Source organism: Botryllus schlosseri, chromosome 14 (assembly GCF_051294905.1).
Source record: "Botryllus schlosseri isolate E-star chromosome 14, Bs_hap1, whole genome shotgun sequence".
Taxonomy (NCBI): Eukaryota; Metazoa; Chordata; class Ascidiacea; order Stolidobranchia; family Styelidae; genus Botryllus; species Botryllus schlosseri.
In genome coordinates, this window is record NC_137249.1 from 14,817,104 (window position 1) to 14,839,486 (window position 22,383).

The 22,383-nt window shown below is 41.3% G+C and overlaps 1 protein-coding gene and 1 long non-coding RNA gene across 3 annotated transcripts in view; both read right to left on the minus strand.

Moving 5' to 3' along the window:
- The window catches only part of LOC145455353 (uncharacterized), a 167,720-nt gene that overhangs the window by 100,793 nt on the left and 44,544 nt on the right, over positions 1–22,383 (minus strand). The window lies entirely within an intron of this gene.
- Positions 10,543–18,922, minus strand: LOC145455640 (carbohydrate sulfotransferase 9-like). 2 transcript variants are annotated; one of them, XM_080333621.1, is made up of 8 exons: positions 18,812–18,922; positions 18,272–18,372; positions 18,095–18,203; positions 17,443–17,754; positions 15,344–15,477; positions 14,778–14,992; positions 11,490–11,714; positions 10,543–10,770 (listed from the first exon to the last, which is right to left on the minus strand). In XM_080333621.1, the coding sequence occupies exons 3-8, from the start codon at positions 18,188–18,190 to the stop codon at positions 10,622–10,624; spliced, it is 1,131 nt and encodes a 376-aa protein (XP_080189747.1). In that variant the 5' UTR covers positions 18,191–18,203; positions 18,272–18,372; positions 18,812–18,922; the 3' UTR covers positions 10,543–10,621. The 2 variants fall into 2 exon arrangements, with proteins under 2 accessions (XP_080189747.1, XP_080189746.1); XM_080333620.1 differs by lacking the exons at positions 18,095–18,203; positions 18,272–18,372 and having other exon boundaries at positions 18,812–18,919.

Here is a 22,383-nt window from a genome sequence, read left to right on the forward strand (position 1 = left end):
TGGGTACTCATCCCCAAGAAAAAATGCGCAAGATTTATAGAAATGGGCATATCGGCGTTAGCCTTTACCGCGCCACGACGCACCAAGCGAGAAAACCTTGGCCGAACAGGACTGCCCTTATGCTGACCGAAAATGTCGTTATAAATACTAAATACTGTCTTGGCAATCTTAACCTCACGAGACAAATACCATCCCGCAGGGAAAAATTATATTCCAGTGAAGAAATACCAATTTGAAATCGTGTACGTCACTTAGTGTGGATGCCTACGTTTGGGCGATTCTATATTTTTTTTGATATAGCAGACAGGAGGTCATCATCATTGGTTTATTAGCAATTTCAAACCTTTGGGATTTGCATTTCTATTGATAAGGTCGCAGCATGCGCCCATATTGCTTTTACTGCAATAACACGTGGATAATTATAAGCGCACCATTTCACGATCAAATTCGACTGGCTGATCCGAGCCTACGAAGGCTGTAGGTCCTGGGCAGATATGAACCAGCGCGTTGTTTGCATAAAATAAGGTCACGAAATAACATGTTACGGAATCATGCTATAATGGGCCCTACAGTTTCCAAGGCACCTCACTCAGCTCTACCGATAAATCTGATTACGTGAGCAGCGAGGACAAGAAATTGATAGCAATATATATGCAATTCCCGATCATATTTACCGATTTTATCATGAATTATCGAAGATTTTCGCGCTTCGCGCTGGCTCACTTGACAGTGCAACTAGTTTCGTGGCAAAAGCGAACAAGGTGATAGGGATAGGTTTATCACCCTATGGGAGCCCAAGACCCAAGTTTACTATTTTTTTTTATCCTGACGAAGTGCTGTTTCGTTCCTGCCAACGGGTATATACGCCCGAAGATGTTTAATTATTATTGAGGGGCCCTACCTTTTCAAACACACTTCCCTCGGCTCTACCTATAAAACTGATTACGTGAGCTGAGAGAGGATAAAAATTGATGGCAATATATATGCAATTCCCGATAATATTGACCGATTCAATCATAAAATACAGAAATTTTTCGCGCTTCGCGCGTCTACGTGATAACACCTGACTCACTAAATCGACCCGAAAGCAGCATAATTGGTAGTCCTATAGCTCACGACCGAAGCGTCCGCATAATTTGATAGGTCAGGTCTTTATCGAAAACTAGTTTCGCACTGATTCCAAAAATGCAAATTGAAATCTCGCCAGGGCAATAAAACTACTCCGAAATAGCCTCCAAAGGTCGACTGTTCTGAACACTGGGAGCGCGGCAACACAATGGCCAATGGCGTCAAGTGATTGATCGGAACAATGCCAATTTTCATATTTTGATGACATTTTGGGTCCGTTTAATTGCCTGGTATTCGTGCGGCCCCGACCGTGCTCTCAAATTCTAAATTTGGCCCTGACACCGAAAAAGTTTGGGAACCACTGCCATAACCTATCGCGATTTGACGACCAAATATACGTTCACCTCCTACAAATTAACGTGCATTATTTGCATCGATGACGGCCGCCAGCCGCGTTTAAAATATTTTGTGAAGCATTTGTAAGATAAGTATTCTCGGAGCGCGAAGTTGAACAGTGCGTTGTTGTGTGTTTGTGTACCTGCTAGTTGGAATTTATTCCAGTGCCCATAATATTAATCCAATTATGCTTTGCGAACGTAAATCGGGAAATGCAGCAATGCAGTCAAAATGGATGTTTTAATCAGCAACCAATTGTCGCGATGCGAGCTACCCAATACTAAGTAAAAACCCATTGTGCTGGAGGTAAGGAATAATTACTGATTTGCCGCGCGCGTTTGTAATCATCATACTTGTCTGTTTTTCTTGTTCCAGAATTGTCGCGCTGTGTTACTGCTCAGTGCTCAGTCCAGCGACGATTGCCGAGCTCGCAGTAATCAATGACCTAATTTCGCAATCATCTCAGCGGGAGATCGCGTCGCGTTGCATAGCGCGATGCGATATACCTGCACAGACGAATCTTGCTAATTGGTCGCGGCCCGCGTAACACTGATAATACGACTTGTTGAATTGCAACTGAATATTAGCGTCAGAATGGTCATTTCAAAAGGACGGGGTTTCGCGTCTCAAAAGGAGGGGGTTTCGACACCCTCCTGGCTGGTGGCTACGCGCCTGCCGCCACCCCATGCAAAAATAAAAGTCGCCGCCTATGAATGTCATATTTTTGGGAAGATTTATGCAACTTGAAATTTTTCAGCGCGCTGGGCTCGATTTAGTGTCACTAATATTAATTTAAGTATGGGTACCCCTGTAATTGTAAAAATAACAAATTAAAATAACCATCAATTACTGTAATAAGACTAATTGTAATCGCAATTTTAAGAGAACCGTACATTCCTAGTGTCGGTAAGGCCGTTAGGATGCTTTCGTCAAAGATGGTCGTTCTCATGTTCGGGGTCGTTCGCCCTTGTATGGGGATCGCGAAGATGTTGAACTTAATCTGCTTCCAGAATAGGCCGTGAGAAAGTCCTGGCAAAGGTGCTGACCATTTTATAGTAATCAGCTTGGCAAATTTTGTGGTGAACCACGGAACATTTTCTTATTGGAAATGGAGTCGCGAAAATAAAAGTTTGGAAACAATCGGATGTGTAGCCTGCTCGTGCTGACCGGCATTTCAGCCGTGTTCATCAACATGACTTAGCGGTGTACTATTGCGCACCCTGCATGTTGAAAGTCACAATCTCCACCAGCTCTACCGCTAAATTTGATCACGTGGGCTGAGAGAGGATAAAGTTGTTATCGAGATATATGGAAGAACCAACAATATTGACAGAATTCATCACTAAATTTAGCAGCCAGGAGCACATAGAAACCAGATGCATATAGTAAACCCACCAGAAGTTGCATCGATCACCCAATGGTGGACACCAGACCAGTGTTTTTGGCCTGGAGTTGGCTTAAAAGTGTTGTTTCGGTCCTGGCTACTACACACAGTCACATATCTGCACTGCACCGACCCAACAGTATAGCAGAGCTGTCAAACACACGGTCGGCGGGCCAGACAATTTCATCCGACCCGTGACGAAGTCTGTTGCAGACCAAATGAGAATACCGACCCTAGCAATCACCAGAGCTAGTCTAGGTAATTCACGACATATGTTTAAAAAATCCACTCCTGCATACAATCGAAATGTAAAGTATTGTCAGTGGGATATCATTTTGAAATTCGCTAGGGGGCGCTAAAGAATATCCGGAATTTGGGTAACGAAAATCTGGTAACCATACAGTACCCTGCGTGTGAAGAGTGCTAATGTTATAAGAAACAAGTAGTCAACTGAATCGGTTACGATTATATTTATATATTCGTGATCTGATTCTAATTGGTTAGTGCTTCACCAACCATGAACCTCACTGCTGATCAGTCTCGTCGACAACGCTAAAACGGTCGATTTCTGCGCTTCCATCTAAAGTATTGCTGGAATTACTTCTCGCTACCTCTACAAGAGAAACGAAAATATTTCTATAGTGAATTGTCGTGTGGCGTCAATGGAGGATTACTTATTTACTTTGTCCCGCAAGAATGAAATAAATACAGTTAATCATAAAACCGGCGGGATTATATTTACATAGGCAATAGTTCAAATATTTGTATGTCTTGCTCGCTATAGTAATCGTCAAATCTGAGTGAGCTACTATAGCAGTGGTCGGTAACCTATGGCTCCCGCGCCATATATGACTCTTTTGGGTATAAACAGGGGCGAAACAGTACCACGTCATTTGTTTTAGATGCAACCCTAGATGGAACGGTGCGTGATAGTAAGGGCATTTTGAATAGTATATTCATATTGAAATGACCCCAAATATTTTCGGCTGACACTCGTCAGGGGTAATCGTCAGCAACTAGTAGAGAATTGGAAAGGACATTGTATATCAAAATCGTATCACAAAATATGACGTCACCACCTTGGAATGAAATCTCAAATGAGATAGCGTTCAATGAATTGTTTTAAGAGGGTAGGCTACAACGGCGATAACGATACGCTATAACGGCGATAAAATGTAGGCGTGTAGCGCAACGTTCTATGCGACCACCGAATACTTTGAGAATTAGGAAGTCGACCAGTATTTAGATTTTCGGAATCGTTACAGATACATTCGATTAATTTCAATTATAACAAGTTATGAGCTATTTACGATGAATTGAGTAACCAATGCTGAGGCTTGGCCCGTCTGTGCCTTACCTCTTGTTTCGCGATTTATTTTCGAACAATAAATATGTAAATTGTGTGATTTTGGGAGAATGTTCAAAATCTTGTCATTCATGAACTAGACAATGGACATCGTTAGAAAATACCAATAGTAAGTGAACGTTTCACAATTTTCGTTATCTCATCCTGACGACAGGTGAGCTACTGCCTCACTTGCCCCCCGGACCCGACGTCACTGATGCATCACACATTAGAGAGGGTGTGGATATATACTGCTGTATTGACCATGTTTGGCTCCACCTATGCATGTGATCATGGGTTCACGCATTTAAAGGAGCATAACGACGAACCTACGTTCTCGTAACTCAAGTTTCAAGCTCAAGCTTAAATAAGGCAACCAGCATGATTAGTACGAGTTATTACAGAGAAAATGTGGCGCACCCGACGAATCCCATGTAGCAAGTTCGAATTAGTGCTACCATGACGACGCGGAATTTCAGTTGTGACGTAACAGTTGATTGACATGTATGACTCTTTGGGAGTTAAAATGGAAAAAAATATGGCCAATATGGCTCTTTAGACAAAAAAGGTTCCCGACCCCTGGTATAAGGGCTAGGGAGCAACAGATAAATTTCCATTGGTATGTTATGATACCGCGCACTGTCCTTCAAATGTTGTCGATGTCGATCGTACTTTCCACATTCTAAGGAAGTGTGCTCCCGTCTCGGGTACTTGGCAATCTTCGCATAATCCATTTGGGTGACAATGCAATTTGCGCAAGTGATAATTGAGTTTGCAATGTCCGGTCCTTGATCGGAGTAGGACAGAGTAAGCTCTTCTTCTTGTTTCTTCGCTGAGTATGTTTGGTAAGATTCTCCATGGGGTGAATTGTATTGCGATTCCTGGTCCACTTGCATGCATTCTTCTCTGAACAGGCTTGGGCATAATTCCGACATGACACTTTAATATTATTTTAATTTTGTCAAGTGGGAAGCAGCGTTTGGTTATATTTACATCAATTGAACAATTTTACAAAACCAGACGATGTATTTAATCTGTCACAGTGTCATGGTATAATTCCAAATATTGCATCAATTTGTGACTGCATCGCGAAGATGCATTGCGATTTTCTTCCTCTATGCAACTGAATTTCAATTTGCAAATAACGTCCAATTTTATCAATATCGTTGATAATAACAGTCATTGATGGTGTATAAAAATCATATTCTGGTTCAGTGGTTCTAGGACGGAGGTCTGCATACCCCTGGGGGTCCGCGAAGGCTGCGAATATACAAAATAGTTGATAACATAGTTTTAACTTTTTTAAATTAGGAAAATCACGAGGCAGTTTCGCTTCGTTACTAGTAGGACTCACATTAACAGAATGTCCGTCTGAGATGAAATAACCTATGCTATACAGACTCATTTTAGTTGCTAAATTGCTAATAGCCTACTGATACAAATATATTGCTAAATATATATGTTTTGTTGCGGATTGGGTATAAATTAAGTAAAAAAATTAGTAATTAGTAAGGCGAAATGTTTACAAAAATCCGTTTTTTCCTGTGATAAACATAACCATTTTTCCATAATAACTTCATGATGAGCTGCTAGATAGAAATGAACATGCTTGACGTTATATGCTCAATAAAAAAAAATCGTTCGCCAATTTTGGTGCCATATTTGTTGCAATCATATCCAAATGTGCCGTCGGAAGCGTTACGCGTTGTTATTACATTTGCCACCACCTGTCTTTGTTTAGATGGATTTTCAGCAGTGGCGTAGCAGCCACTTGGCGGTTCTGGCTCTGCGCCAGGGGCGGCAGGCTCCAAGGGGGCGGCAAAATGAGGCTGCACATTGCACAGTGTGCACAGCCTGCTAAAAGCAGTGTAATTGGTAGTCCTATTGCTGGCGTCCCGTGAGCTAAAATTTAATCAAACTGGTCTCAATCGAAAGCTAGTGTCGCGCTGATTCCGAAAACACGAATTAATATTTTAACATGGCAATGGAACCGCTCCAAAATAGCCGTCAAGGCCGATTGTTCCTTACAATCGGAGCGCCGCAACATACTGACCAATTGACCATGATAATGGAAATTATTTCGAGCGATTATTTGGAACAATGCCGATTTTCAGACCAAGCAACATTTAATTTGTATTTCCGGAATCAGGGCAACAATAGCTTTCGATTAAGATCAGTATTGTTAAATTTGAGCGCTCGGAGGGCCTGGTCAACTATAAGATGACCATGACCAATTACGCTGCTTTTAGCTGGCTCAGCAGTATGCTTGTGTGGGCATTTAAGTGTGACAGCTAAACTTGAAGCTGAAACTTGGTTTACCGGCATACGCCACTTAAATGATATGTTTGGATTTTTTAATCCCCACGCGCTGCTGCAAAGCGAAAGTCAGAATTTTTTCAGCAGCGCTTGTAAAAGCACTTATGATGACGCGGTGGACTTTTTGGAGTAAGCTGTGGAAATTGACAGATTTAAGAGGCTGGTGCGAAGCAGTGAAACCACGTTTGATCGTAGTGCAACAGCGTTTGATGTTTTACAGTGGTTATTTAATGCAAAGCTGCTTGATTCGATACCATATTTATGCTCGTGCCTGAAACTTTATCTGACCATTGGCGTTTCAATTTGCGAGCTGTGAGAGGAGCTTCTCAAAGCTCAAAGTGATTAAGACTTATTTCCGTTCTACCATGAATGATGATCGGCCATCAGCTCCATACATTCTGTCTATAGAAAGAGACTATACGTTCAAAAACTAATTTGAGGATATTTTTGTGATTTTGCTTCAGTGAAAGCCCGAAAAGTTAAGCGGCTATTGATGTTCTATTTGCACAATACATTCCCTGGCTATTTTTCGTCTGTATTATTTTTGGCCTTATTAACGTTGAGGCGGTGACGCTGAGACACGGCATATTATTTGAAATTATTTTTATTGACAAGATTGCTTGGAAATCCATCTATGTCGAAATTTGCTGCTGTCTACTCGGGGGGGGGGGGGCATTATAAGCGAGAGCCAGGGGCGGCACCACATGCTGCTACGCCAGTGATTTTCAGCACTCGTTCATATCAAATCGAAGGCGCGGATTTTCATGACACGACCAAGTATTTCAAGAAATGCAGTTTCAGAATTCGCTTTGAAATAATAAAAGTCAACCTAATTTCTACATATACAGTATGACGTTTTCTCAAGAAAAGTCCTTTTGTTGCTGTTTATTATTAGTCTACAGTTATCATTTGCAGAAGACAGATGACGATTGTACGATTATTGAGCTAAATTCAAACTAAAACGTCGGGGGGTCCGCGGGGGTCCGTGGGTGTCCAAAAGGGGTCCGCAAAGACAAAAAGGTTGAGAACCAGTGTCTATTAGTATTTTAAAGGTAGCTTTGAAAGCAATTGGTTTCAAAATAAAGAACTCCGACTCCAGGCAGTATTTTTTCCACGACTCCGACCACTATAGTTTTCATGACTCCGACTCCATGGCGTGCTAAAAACACAAACTCGGACTCCATTAAGCGAAAAAAATGCCAAACTCCGACTACGACTCCACAGCCCTGGTGCCTATGACCACTGACCATCACCGGTGAACTCCGGACTAATCTATTTAATAATATAAGCTTGCTCTGCTTACTGAAATCGCGAGTGGTCAGTGGGAATGTTAAGGGATTGTATATAGTCGCGCCACGCGCGAAAATCTTTCACTGATTTACTAATGAATACGCGCATCTGTTCTGTTTGACTCTGACTGAAAAGAGCGCTACCATATTAAAATCGAAAAATGAAGTCACATTGAATAGCGGGCAGCGCGAAGAAAATTTCAAGATTACTTAAAATCTTTCGACACATCGGGAGTCAATTAATAAATTGAAATTGCATGTCGACTGCCGCCAACCAATGTTCCCTCTAAGCTGCGCACGTGCGCAAATGCGCAGTGCTGAAACGGTCTCTACGCACAGAAAATCTACGCTGCGCACAAAAATCCGAAATGATGTTTTTTTATAGTCGTTGCGCACTGTTGTCCAATGGACCACGCAGGCGCGCAGACTCGTGAAAATTAAGATGGAACATTGCCAGGGCCAAAAAGTGTTATCACTGAAGTATGAAACCGAGGTACAAGTGCGGCCCGCAAAAGTAAATATTGCGCACCGTGCATAAATGAGAATTTACAATCACGTGCGCCTCCAGGAAGATATTTTTTTAGTATGGACTCGTACGCGTGAGCGATACTGATATCATTTCAATTGCGCATTATTTTCTGGGAATGGCGACATAACATGGTTTAACAAAGTTATAAATAACAATTAATGGGCTATAGCTCGAAGTTAATCTGCGAGAAACTAACGAATAGTCTTCTCCGCGTGGCTTGAACATTGCGTAAGATTTACTCAGGACCGTAACTGTCGCACCCCAAACCCCCCAATTGGAGGGGCCGAGCTTGAAGGGGGCCCTAAATTATTTCGGGAATTAACATAAATCATGGTGTATTTTTGGGAATTTCTTCTCGCGCTACGCACGATTTATTATTGTCAGATATCTTGATTATTGGGTACCCTTTCCCAACAACAAATACGCATGATTTATAGAAATGGACAGTTGGGTGTCGGCCATTACCGCACCATGACGCGCCAAGTTAAAGGCTATGTAACATGCGACTCCAAGAAGTGCGCCAGAATGATCAGCAGCGAGAAAACCTTGGGCGAAAAAGACTGCCCCCGTGCTGACCGAAAACTTCGATATATATACAAATACATATATGTGTAATTGTCCATGTTCAATTGTTCATAGGCGCCTAAATGACTGGCGCCAAATGTTCTTGTCCTGGCGATCCGAGTCCCACAACAAGACAAATGCCATATCGAAAGAACAATATTATCCAGTAAAGAAATACCAATTTGAAATCGTGTACGTCTTTTACTTTAGTACGTTTTGGCGATTTCAATATCTTTTTATAATAGCAGATAGGGGGTAACGAAATAGCATCATATGTAACGAAGTCATTATACCAACGGGTACGCCTGAAGATGTTTAATTATTATTTAAAGGACCTATCTATTTCAACACACCTCACTGGATCAGCACTACCGGTAAATCTGATTATGTGAGCAGGGAGAGGATAAAAATTGTTAGCAATATATATGCAATTCCCGATCATATTGACCGATGCAATCATGAATTACAGAATTTTTTCGCGCTTGGCACGTTTAGGGACGCAACCACTAAACGGGCATCCAATGTAGATGATAAGTACCGGGAAAAGCCTTGATACCGCGGGGGGTCTTGGGGGCGAAGCCCCGCAGTAGTTGATTTCATCATCCTCTTGGAGGGTGGTTGCGCACTCTTGTCCAAGGGCCTGCGCAGTGAGTTAGCGGGTTTGCGCAGACTCTTGAAAAATCAGAGGGAACATTGCCGCCAACACATACTAATTGAATTACTTGTTCAGGGCTGCACAAATTTCCTTCGACGGCCGCAGGTTGGTCACGCCTGATGTAAACAGATCGGGAGATTTTTAGTCGTTTGCCTTCTCTCCTTCTGATGGTGATGATTAGGGCTTTTATTTTGACATGTCAAAAATAGTCAAAATTAGGTCAAAATTGTAGCGTTAGGTCAAAAAAATGTCAAAATTGTAAACAACGTCACCATTTATTTACAACCAGCATTTCGTTTGTATCATAGATTTTGCACTGTCTGGAAAATTATAATTTGACATTTTACAGGTATAGCTTACTTTATAGACCTGCTGTTGTAGACGGACCATTGTCTGCTCATTGCGAATCATAAACATTCAAATAAAACAAATAGGTTGACATTGCGTTATGCTCAACGTACCGCATAATCCTAACTGAAGCAAGACTGCGTGGGCATTGCATGGTTCTTATATCAACCATTGTCAGAATGAAGCAACACTGTGTGTCCCCAGCAGTGTACGCACGGACACGGACAACTTCAATGTTGTCAGCCAACAACTGCTACTGTTGAACGTTCTTTCTCCACTCTTGGCCAGTTACTTAGTAAGAACAGACACTTTCTACCCGAGAATGTAGGAAAGTATCTTTAGTTGTACTACAACAGATTTTAAATATTTCTACCGTAATACGTGATGTAACTACTGGAATTCTTCATAGGACCAGATTTCGTTAAAATCAAGTTTTTTCATGAAATATTTTTTCAGTTTTTGAGTCAAGAAAGTTTTTTCAGGCCGAACTACTTCGTAAGGACAGACAGTTCAAACCAGAAATGAAGATAAGTAGTACAGTTTGAACATTATGTGGGAAAACACCTAATTTGCATACGTTAAAAAAAATTGCCCTGGTGATGATTTTCGCCTATAACTTCAAAAAAGTAAGTAAGTCACCCAACGGAGTCCAATTATATATAATCTATAATTAGATATATTACATAGATATCCCTGTGTACAGACTTTCGCGAAACATATCATGAGCTCATAAAAACGTCGGCTTTGGATATCCAAACAACAGATACTGCAGCGCATACACGTCGTAGAGTTTTTCACGTTCAACTATCGGGAGCTCTTCAAAATAATTTCGATATTCGGTTGACCACGTCTCGTGACGAAATTCGCCGCCCGACGCTGGAAAAGTAAACGTCTTATACCTGATTCGGAAACGTATAATTAGGAAGTTGCATAAAACCTCCCCCACACAATATCATCTAATGTGTGAGCGAAACATAGAAGAAAAATGGCAGCTTGTACATAAATAGACAGCGCGACGATATCCGCTATATTTAAGATTTGAATCGGGGCTGCAGCGCATAATCTCACATGTGGGGTTGTGTACGGAAAACTTATCAGAAACATAGGTTTTAATATGCATTTGGTGATTATTGGTGTTCTAAATGTTCTTTGAAACTCTAACACATTCTATTTTGTCACTTAAATAGTACTGTTTCGCTACTTATAGTTTGTAAAACAGAGGTATTCTATATTTTTCATAAATAATTTACGAGGAACGATTTGACGGACTGTTTTCATGAAGAGAGTGTTTTCGCCGCGGTAGAATTTCTCTATTTCCTTCTGCACTTAAAGCAACACGAAAGAGGTCCTTTCAATTTCTTCTCGCACTCGTGTACGAGTGCGACCGTGTTAAAATGACTCGAGTCGGACTCTAGTACCGTTTATCGAATTGATTAGGGTTGCCGCCTGAATTGATTTCAGTCGAACTTGTCGTATATGAGATATGAAATGACTGGTGTGGCTCAATTTCGTAGTCGTCAACTTGTCAACTATGTTGAGACGTGACGTTGAGACGAGATGTTGAGACGTGACAAGTGAAAATATAACGCACATACCTGGGAAGAACGGAGTAATATCAAATTGTAACAATCGCGAGATGAGCTTGGCGTCTTGATGCATGGTCTCCAATTTCGCGACGTAATCGTACGCGCTAATGCACGGATAGCACATTTCGGAAATTGGCTTCCAGTGAGAGTCGTAGAAGACCTCCCGGTTTTTATCGAGAAGATATCGCACAAACTCCTTCCATGACGCATGGGATCCGTTAGTAGCTTGATTTGCTGAGAAGATTGAATTCGTATTCGGTATTCCGGGGTATCTTAAAAGTTTGAATGCTGGGATATGTTTGGGAATAACATAACCTAGGGTTACCATACGTCCTCTATTAAGAGGATTTGTCCTCTTTTTTGACTTTTTTGAAAGCGTCCTCGGAGGACGCCCTCTTGTCCTCTTTTTTGAGAATTGTGGTCAAACTCGCGGCCAAATTCGACTGATAAGATAATGTGAAGGGAAACACAGTATTTTGGGCGCCGAGCGAGAAAGTTGACCTTTTTTTAGTCAACCGACCAGGAAGTGGAGAGAAACTGACCATTTTTTCAGGATTTTCAACCGGTTTTGCAAGTCTGAAAAAGTGTCCTCTGTTTAGTTTTCCAAAATATGGTAACCCTAACATTAACATATCGGTCCGCCGCCATGCAAGCTAATCCATCCCTAGGTGATGTTTGAGCAATTACATAACATTACCCCGTAAGGATATCAAGACATCCCAAATCAACTGAGGTTGGAGTCTGTGAACATTTGGCCAGTTTACGAAACACTGATGCTTTTAGCGAGTTCTTGTGTGGTTTTAAGTGCATCAATCGTTTTAACGCATTTTTGCAATCGCATTTAGCGGTGCCTGCATTAGTAGCGTAGCTCCAATGGGAACAGTCACGGAAACAAGACTTGCAATCTTGAAAACTGTTGCTCAGTTTGACAGATAATACTTTAATTCAGTTGTTCTCAACCTTTACAAACCTACCAATCTACCACAATGCACATCTAACTACACATCCAATGCAGTGGTCCTTAACCGGTGTCACATGGAACACTAAGGGTTCCATAAGCCAGTCTCGGGGATTCCATGGGGGTCAAGATACACACTCAAATCACACATATGATTTGAGATGATACGTTCGTCTTGCTTGACCATCCTTGATAGAAAGAAATCAGGCCTACCAGTAGTGCGTAGTTAGATTAGGGCTGTTGGGGCGGCATTACTTTGTGTGTAGTGGAGTACGCAGGGTGAATGGTTGGGGTTCGAAATCAAAACCCCGTCCTATCTGAAATGCCAATACTATCTTCAATATTTGTAAGCTCATTTGTAACTAACTAATTGGCATCAAGCTGCGGAGTGTAAACCGAATAACACGATGCACTTTCTAAGGTGAAGTCTCGCATTTGTGAACTATCTGAAAGGGGGCAGAAGAAGTAACACTTATTACCGTTAAATGTAAATTATGTTTTCGTTTTGGGTGAAAAATATATCCTAATGATTTGTTCCTCAAAGTCAAACACTCTGTTCAACAATTGATTTTGTGCGCAAGTAATCCATAGTAATGAATTATACGTGTGGTTGGTAGGAATTCTGTGAATGTGAGGTTCACGTCCGCGTTCTATGTGTGAACCTCTCAAATTTAGAGGTTCACGTTCACAAACGAACCTTGGTAGGTTCGGCACTGTGTAACTTCTTCATATATTACATTTTTTCACGTCATTATAACATTTTTGGCTGAAATTCCTTGCATTTCACCCCCGTATACCACTCTCGGCATGGAGCTGACAGCATAAAAATATAAACACTAAACGAGCACAAGCATGCACCTTGCCAGGCTCAAAAACTTTACTCGCTTTCTTACAAAAGTTTGCTCGAAATAGTCAACTTACCGTTTGTAAATATTTAGTGGCTCTCTACTCAGTCTACTGTGAGCTTGACCCACAATCACACAACATCAAGAACGAAATACATTACATTTAGGTAGTCATCGAATAATGCTTATCACACCATTCAATGAAATTGATATAAAATTACATCCTGTCTAATGTAAAAAATCTAGCATGCGTACGGGATGCATCTTGATTTGATGTTTTCATTATGCCATAAAAACCAAATCAAACGATTGGAGTGTAGGCTACTTTATAAATTGTTTAATTTTTATGGCGTGATATCGGTAGCAAATATAGAAACCCGTTTCTGATCAATATCGATGTAGCAATAGTCAGACGCCGAATACATTGTACGGTCTGGCCTAGACCAAGGCTTAAGCTTATATTCCATTGCAAGTCCTCGTCGAAATTGTTGGTTAAGTCACGAAAGATATTGATTTTATAGGCTAATTATAGCAGTTGATTGCTCCAGTTGATACATTTAGTGACGATTAAAAAGTCAAGTGAACTTGTTTGATGCGGGAGTGATCAGACTAGTTGAGCTTCACGGTCGTATCGATCATTCCTACCTGATACCGAATACCGTGCTCCGTGCATGTATATTTCCTGTACCCCCATCATTGCCGTCTGTTTGTTATGTATTTTGGTTGGATGGAAATAAAGACTCTCTCTCTCTCTCTCTCTCTAAACATGTACTTCGGCATTGTGGCATAATGTGGCCTGAGTCGTCGCTAGGTATTTTGCATATCACTTCTCTGAAATATTGGGTTCGACCAATATGACGTCACGCGACGTCCTAGGTTCAAGCTCGCGTTCGCACAGAACCTTTCAAAAAGGTTCGCGTCGGGGCCTACGATATACGTTCGCGTCGGGGCCTACGCGAATATCGTAGGCCCCGTTCGCGTTCACACGAACCTGAACCCTTGTAGTACGCTGTGCATTCTGGTAGATTTTTGTATAACTCATCGAAAATTTGGGGTTCGGCGAAGTCTTGCAGTTAAGCGTACGCGTTCCGCGAGTTCATAAAGGTTAAGAACCGCTGATCTAATACATTGCCATGGATTTCTGGCGCAAAAAATGGCCCGTGCATCAACAGAATGTTAAAAGAACAAACCATTAAAATATAATTTTCACACAAAACGAAAACAATGAACATTTAACGCTTCTGCTTCTCCGTTTCTGATACTATAGTCCACAAATGCGTGGCATCACCTTGAAAAGTGCATCGCATTATTGGGTTGAAACCCCCACAGCGTGATTCCAATTGCGTAATTACATATGAGCTAATAAATATTGGAGATCTAATTGTCATTTCGGAAGGATTTGGGTTTCGAATTTGAACCCCAACCTCCCCCGCGAATCGTAATGTTCAAAATCCAAACGTTGCCCTATCCGTAGTTACGCTACTCCCGACATACCTGTGACCGAGTCGGAGTAGAATTCGTGTATGCGTTTTGAGATCTCAGCAAATAGACTTCCTCCAGTACCAGTAGGAAGCATCTTGTCTTTGTATGCAGAAACGATTCTCTGCAGCGGTTCTCGAACAGTAATAATCCTTGTGTAAGTCGAAATTCTTTGCTTCGTCAATGCTACGCTACGTGGATTACTTTCGTTGTAAAAATCCCATAAATATCTGCAAACATTCACTATTCATCACATGACGCTTGCCGTCGAAATGACACGATTGCGAAACAAAACATAAACATTTGTACATAATCAATGACATTCAATGAGTTTCAGGAATCGTGATGCCATATTTAGCGTTTGTCTGAGGCTGATGTGTGCCTCAAGATGAGGAGAAAATATGTAAATCTAATCAAGAAACCGATAACAGCAATTTATGATCCAATCACGCGATCATGATGTGGAACTTTTCTGTTTAAAGTACGAACTTTCCTACAGTACCGGATTTTCTATACAGCTGTGGTCTGTTCATTTACAATAGCATCAATATCCGTAGCAAAACGATCGCACTGGAACTTACAGATACTGCCCTAGAAAATGCGCTTCCGGCTTCCCAATTTTAGCTCCATCTTCATAGTTTGCGATCCCCTCCATGGCGAGAAGAGCTTTTTTCCAGTCGGTACTCCCGCATTTTGGTACCTCACACAGAATAAACTGGAAGAAGATATAAAAAAAAACTTGGAGCGCAAGTGTGATACTGCATCTTAAATTGAAACGCCGATGGCGTATAGATGCAGTTGCAGAAACTGGATTCTCTGAAAGAGACTCGCAACTTCAAAAACCGTAATATTGCGCAATACTGTGATAATTATAAAAGCATCAGCGACTAGAGGTGATGCGGATCCCTAAACGGCCCGGGTTCATGTGAACATGGACTTTTATGGAATGTTCTTTTTGAACACATGCTAGTTCGAACAATTCAATTTTGCTTATAGCTGAACTATAAACGAAATAAGTGTAGTTTCATGGTATTACACCTCACCCCCCCCCCCCCCCCCTAATGAAAGGGTGGATTTGCAGTCCACAACGTTTTGGGTGTAAAGTTTTGCAATTTCTCCTAAATATAGGTGATAATTGCTCGACTTCTCCCGCAAACGAAGAAGGGTCGCAATTGGTGCAAGACCACAGCTCCGGGGCACCTGAAGTCTGAAGTTGGTGTGACTTGTCATAGAACAACCAACATCGGAATATATACGCCGATTTTATGGATTACACGCTGCATTCAGTCATGTCTACGATGCCGACAGTTATATTCACAACATGTTGGTAAAATTAGAGTATAGTTTGGGCTATAGTTTTCGTTCCGCACGAGATTCTAGTTCGCACTCAGTATTGTTGTACTACCAGTCAGGTATATCTTCGGGGCCAAGGAACGATTTTGCAGGACTGGATCTGTAAGTATCATTTACCGTTATGCTTTCAATACAATATCCATTGTATAATAATATTTATTAACAATGTGTTATTTACAGCCGGAGACGCGTGATATTTCGAGCAACATGTCAGAGAATAAGTATAATTTAGGTTTATGGAATACAAGGTTTCTCTTAGCTGGCTATTGAATTTTACTGTGGCCACCGTGGTGCAGCGAGTGACACGAAGCTGAAACTTGATGACTTTTGACCAAAAAGATTAAGAGTTCTAAGAAATTATAATATTTCTCAAAAAAGTTGATAGGGTTGAATCGACTGAATTATCGAGGTTCGCATACCGATCACAAACGCGAAAAGAACGTTCGCGGGCACCATCCTATATAGCGACGCATCCTATATAGTCATATATAGTGACGCATACTATGGCGGATCACCATTGTTGCTGGATTTGAAGCTCATAGATTCTCGTCATCACCTGAATTACGTCATTGCCGTTTGATTGATGCATGACGTCGATGCATCATTTACATGTGATGTTGTTCCGATGATATTCGTGGTAGGGTCTTCAATTTGCCAGAGCGGACGCACATATGGACACTGTTCAATAGTCTCATATACATCAGATGACAGACCATTTCGGCGCCGGTGATTCCGGCGCCAAACATTACCTGAAGCAGGTATTCCTGTCATGATGGATCGCTTGGGCCCTTGGAGGCCATGGACTAGTTTTAAGGGGTCCGTGAAATGCCAATGTTGTTGTAATGTTGTCCTTACTTTTGACTTGTGCCCTATTTTGTGTTATTTCTAGTTCTCACTACAGGTCACAATATCGCACCTAGCCTCAAAGGTGAAAAGCGTCACTCCCATTTTCATCGATAATAATAATAATACAGGTCACAATAGCAGATATGCAGACACTAATAATTGCACTCCATCTGGTAATCAGGTGGTGATGAGGGCTGGACGAAGGTGATAACCATTTTCTTGGTGATCAGCTTTTCATCAAATTTCACAGTTAGGTGGTTCACGCAACCACCCAAAAAGATTTACGTGCCCCGCTAAAAAAGGTTAAGAACCCGTGAATTAGATGGAAAGTTTCGGCCAACATTCGGTGGATATTTTTGAGCCTGGTCCATTTGGCACCTAAACCTTTTGGCCGATACCGGATGTCTTGGTACGCCATATGGCACCAAAACGGCCGGGGTCGAATAGGCCCGTACTTGATCTACACGTTCTCCCTACTTACTTGGTAGTTATCAGAAAAGTAAAATCTAGGACGATGCGACGGGGAGAGCTTGAGAATAGCATCCACGTCGAGCTCAAATCTTTCTCCAGTCATTCGACAAGCTCTCCGTAATTCGACTAATCGTCCTTCTCCGATCATACTCGCGAGTTCTTCTGCGATGTTATCACTTCTAATGGAACTCTTGCTTTCGTTGGGAACGCGCATTGCGCCGTCGGAATGCACCAGGTCGTGTGTGTTCTTGAGAGAGTTCAAGCGAGTGCTTGGGTCGAATTTGAATTTGGCGTAACGTCTGAGCGCACCAGCGCCTTCAGCCTGCAATTATTCGGTTTCAGTTTAAATCAGTCGATCCCAACCGCGACGCCATGCGAATGATGTAATTTTCAACGTGATTGTGATGGTAATAGCGCAATGCAGGATACAGTTGTTAGATCGTTCCTAGTGTTACTATGCTGATGAAGGTTAATTATTCCTGCCTTAATTTAAAAAAAAAACTTCTTAAAAAAGCTTTTGTTTCAAACATGGTTCTGACAAGCGTTTTTTTCTTAATGCAACCATATCGCCTATCGTATTCGCGTATTCAACTCCAGTCTGGGTTTTAGCGAAACAAGATTTACTTACATATAAATCTGTGGCCCCGATAAACCGGACTTACCATTTTTCCTGGTAACGTAGTATCTGCGAAGAGCCACGTTCCAACTGAGAAAATTACCACCATCAGGATATACCTTATGAAAAACTTTGATGCCATTTCCGTACCGAATCTACAAAATGGTTAAAACAAAATCGTTTCAAGGCCAAGTGTTTATTCACTGCAATGCACGGTTTCAACCTCTGATTCTGAGTTGAGACTTCGCATTATAATCTTGTCGATCAATAAAGGTCTCTCTGTGCCTACCGAACAGTCTGTAATGAACTAAATTCCCAGCTTACCTAAAACAGATTCGGATAATTATGTAAAGACAAAAAGTTCTGGCCCTTAAGTGAAGAGGACATAGAAGGGTCCAATTTATGCTTGTCATTATCTGGTTAGTGGTTATAGTAGGCTAAGTGTGGTTGATTATTTAAGTAAGCAGCCCATGAATATGTTCATTGCAGCAAGGCTGTGGCATTTCTACAAGAGATAACAACTACTAAGTTGCATTATTACAGCTCTGGGAACATAAGAATCACAAAATCACCGTAACAGCACGATATACGAAGGAAAAGGCTTCGATTATTCTATAGTTAAGCAAACCATTATATGACGACAGGTGCAACACATGCGATATCCCGAAACAAAAGTACTCAGTTATTGTAGCGCACATCGAAACCGTGACCCAAGAGAAAACGAGTTGTCCAAAATAAATACAGTAAAAAGTACTGTACTTACCACCCTATGGCATATAGCGCAGTGACCATTGACCAAGTACCGTACTGGCTGTATTATAGATGTGTTGCAAATTGTTGCAACAGCTGATGGCATACGTAATAAAGCACAGTAACGGGTATGACGATGGCATTGTGGCATCATTAACCTAGAAAAACTTAAGTAAACATGCTTTCAGTACTATCGCCAAATGTTAATTGCGGTTTACTGCTACGCATCGCCTCACCACCATTTATTGGGTATGGGCAAATATTCGACAACCCTTGACATTCCATATAATAGTCCCGCAAATTTATTATAGGATCCGCGATCAGGAAGGATGGATGGATGGATGGAAACAATGCGTCAAATATCATCAATTTTCATGTTGAAATTGCTGGGACATGTGAAATGGAATGGGGCTCTAATGCAGTGGTTCTCAGCTGCCGGCCCGTGGCAAGTTTCCTGTCGGTCTGCCAAATATGTTAGACTTTTTTTAAATCTCAATTACGAAGTCTAAGAAGTTCGACGTTTGTCCATTATTAGAGAAATGAAACATGTTTTTCTTCATGGTCTACCTTGGAGATGGCGTAGGTCACCATGGCGCAGGTGTTGTACGAATCTATTTAAAAGCAGCCTAAAGATCGTTTAGGAACGGTTATATGTGAAAGTTGTAAGAGGGAATGTCAACAAAGTTCGTTAAATTTCGACAATACTAATAGGATAGAATATAGAGACTAGCAAACAGCAAATTCGCATTTCTTTCAAAGGCAACCAAATAATAGAACCACGTGTAACATAAGCCTATATCAAATATCAAAAAGGCATCATTAAATGAAGTTTTCATTTATCCGCATTTTAGTTGAATGCATTTGCCGTAATTAAATTTGTGTTAATTTTGAATATTTAAGGTTCGTCTGTCCGTAAGATTTATTTTAACTTTTTACCGGTCCGCAAGGTCGAAAAGGTTGAGAACCACTGCAGTTGATAGGAGAAATTATTCAGCTATCCTAACTATATACTTTACCTGTCAGAAGAATGCTCTGCTTTTCTCTGAGCGGCTGACTTGCAGGCCCGCTCAATAGCTGGGCGACTTTCCTTTACCACTACTTTCGGAACGTTTGATCATCATCACCAGGGATTGGATGACCAATATTGTTTCATTTTGTTTCCGTGTTGCTTAACTTGTGATGGGTCCTATAATTTTGTACTCCCCAAGTTTTGGAAATGATTCGGCATGGTTACAGACAATAGCATATACAGAAAACTAGCGTGCGAGGGTACAATATTCAATGTCATATTTCGACTATGACTTGAAAATTTCAAAAACTCCTAATTTGAAGGATGGGCCCCCTGCCCTTGTTATCGTGTAATTTCCTTTAAACAACATGCACTAGCTAGACCATTTTGCGTACTTGCACTTTTTTGTGACTCCATCAGAAGTAATGCTGTGAAATGTATTCGTGGTGAAATCAATATATTTTGGAATTGTCTATCTTGTGTGTGGTCAGGAAGAATTTCAGGTCGACTCGAGGCTCATCCGTCTAGTAAATTCATAACGTCCTGTCAATAGTCGGATCTAAATCATGAAGAAATATTCTGACAATTTAAATTTTGGCTCTCAAATACGTATAGGCTATATTTAGTTTATCATTTTAGCCAAAAATCTTCAAAGCATATACTTCTATAATGTACAAAGAGCGCTTCCACTCTCAAAATAAATTGGTACATTGCCTCTTCGATTTCGATCCTGTGCGCTGCAGGATACAATACCTGTCCTATATCGTTGGAAGCATTTTGTGGAAAATAACCTGAGCAAGTGTAACGGGGGTATTTTAACGGGGAATCGGAGATCTAAAAGTACGCGCAATTTATTTTACATGAATTCTAATAAACCACTGCATTCATGGAGACATGTATCAAATGAGACCCGCCAGGGCAACTAATGCACCCCGTGCGGAAATGCTCGAAGGGTGACCTAAATTATTTCGGTGAATGAACAATGAACATAAATTACACTTAATGTTTTGACGACTCCCCCACGAAAAAATACGCATAATTATATAAAATAGAAATGACCGTCGGCCATTACCGACGTATGAAGTTCCGGCCAATATGGGACTCCGAGAAGTGTGCCAAAAGATCGTCAGCGAGAAAACCTTAGCCGAAGAGGATTGTGTTGACCGTAAACTTCGATGTATATAAGTCTAATTTTCCATAGGTGCTTAAATCGCTCGTGCCGAATTATCATGCCGTAGCAATTAGCACCCCACAGGACAAATAACATCCATCAGATAAAAATTATTAGTCAGTGAAGAAATAAAAATTTTGAATCATGTGTTTACTTTAGGTTAATACGTTTATGCGTTTAAATATCTTTTGACTATAAAGCGGACAAGAGGTAACAAATTAACAACATGTAACGAAGTAATTGTACCAAGGGGCACGCTCGAATATGTTTAATTAATAATTACGTGGCCTTCATTTTCCAAGACAACAGCTCACTCAGCGCTACTGGTAAATCTGATTACGTGGACTGAGAGGATGAAAAGGATATAGCGACATATTTATGCAATTACCACCAATTCATTCATGCATTATTGAAAATTTAGGCGCCTAGGGTGGGGTAGGGCCCAGGCCACACACACTTTGCTGACCATCGAAATCACGCGATGGGGTTCTTGGGGGCGAAGCCCCCAGAAGTTTGGCTTATCATGATAGGGGGCTGACGAAGTGCTGTTACGGCCCTCCCTCTTAACCATTGTCTTTATTACTGTCCTTACAATATGGGGGGCGCTAGAGCCCGATACTTTTTGAATGGGCCGCTGGAGGGGAAAAGGTTAAGAACCACTGCTGTCGGCCAATGTGAGTGTCTGATATAAACTATAAAGACTACTCCAAGTCATTTCGGCACCCTCCTATCTTTTCATCATATTGCAATCTTGTGATGTATTGATTTGATGAAAATTGTAATAAATGATGATGATGAATCACTGCCGTAACCGATGCCGTTCCCAGTGGCAGATAAGCTGTTGGTGGGATTCCTTGCTCGAAATGTCAAGTATGACAAAAATATAAATGTTTGGCACGACAGTTGGTAATAGCTTGACATTTTGGCACGCTGCATACAAAAGGTTGCCGGCCCCTGTACTATATAGTATTACATCGCTACTACACCATCTGCTGCGACACCATTTTTCTTCAGCGCCCAGCGATTCTAAATTTATAGTTTTGCAGCAAACAATACGTTCGTATTGCCAAATTTATTCCACTCGAAGCCAACATTAATCAGGAATGTCATATCAGGAATCTGTTGGAATTCAGCGGTTTGATGATCTTGTTTCGTTGCAGGAGGTCTTGTTCTGGGCCGGTCACGTGGCGCGTACAATCGAGTGTGACGCGACAAGTGTTCCTGAAAGGACGACCTCTCCTCGACAATGCCCGCCCATTGTGACGAGGCTTGTCGCAGGTGTTTGTCGACAAACAAAAGGCGATCGTCGCATAAACGAGACAAGGTTGACAAAGTTGGTTTCAGGCAGCGAAAAGTCGTTCGGTCTCAGGCATAGTGGAAACTAATCTCGATCCTTTGTGTATTT

Excerpts from the sequence above, each read along its gene's own strand:
- LOC145455640 (XM_080333621.1), bottom strand. The coding sequence starts at position 18,190 with ATGGCATCAAAGTTTTTCATAAGGTATATCCTGATGGTGGTAATTTTC. Across the intron at positions 15,478-17,442 it reads ACTTTTCTGATAACTACCAA|TTTATTCTGTGTGAGGTACC; the intron begins GTAAGTAGGGAG and ends ATCTTCTTCCAG. Across the intron at positions 14,993-15,343 it reads CATTTTCTAGGGCAGTATCT|ATATTTATGGGATTTTTACA; the intron begins GTAAGTTCCAGT and ends GAATGTTTGCAG.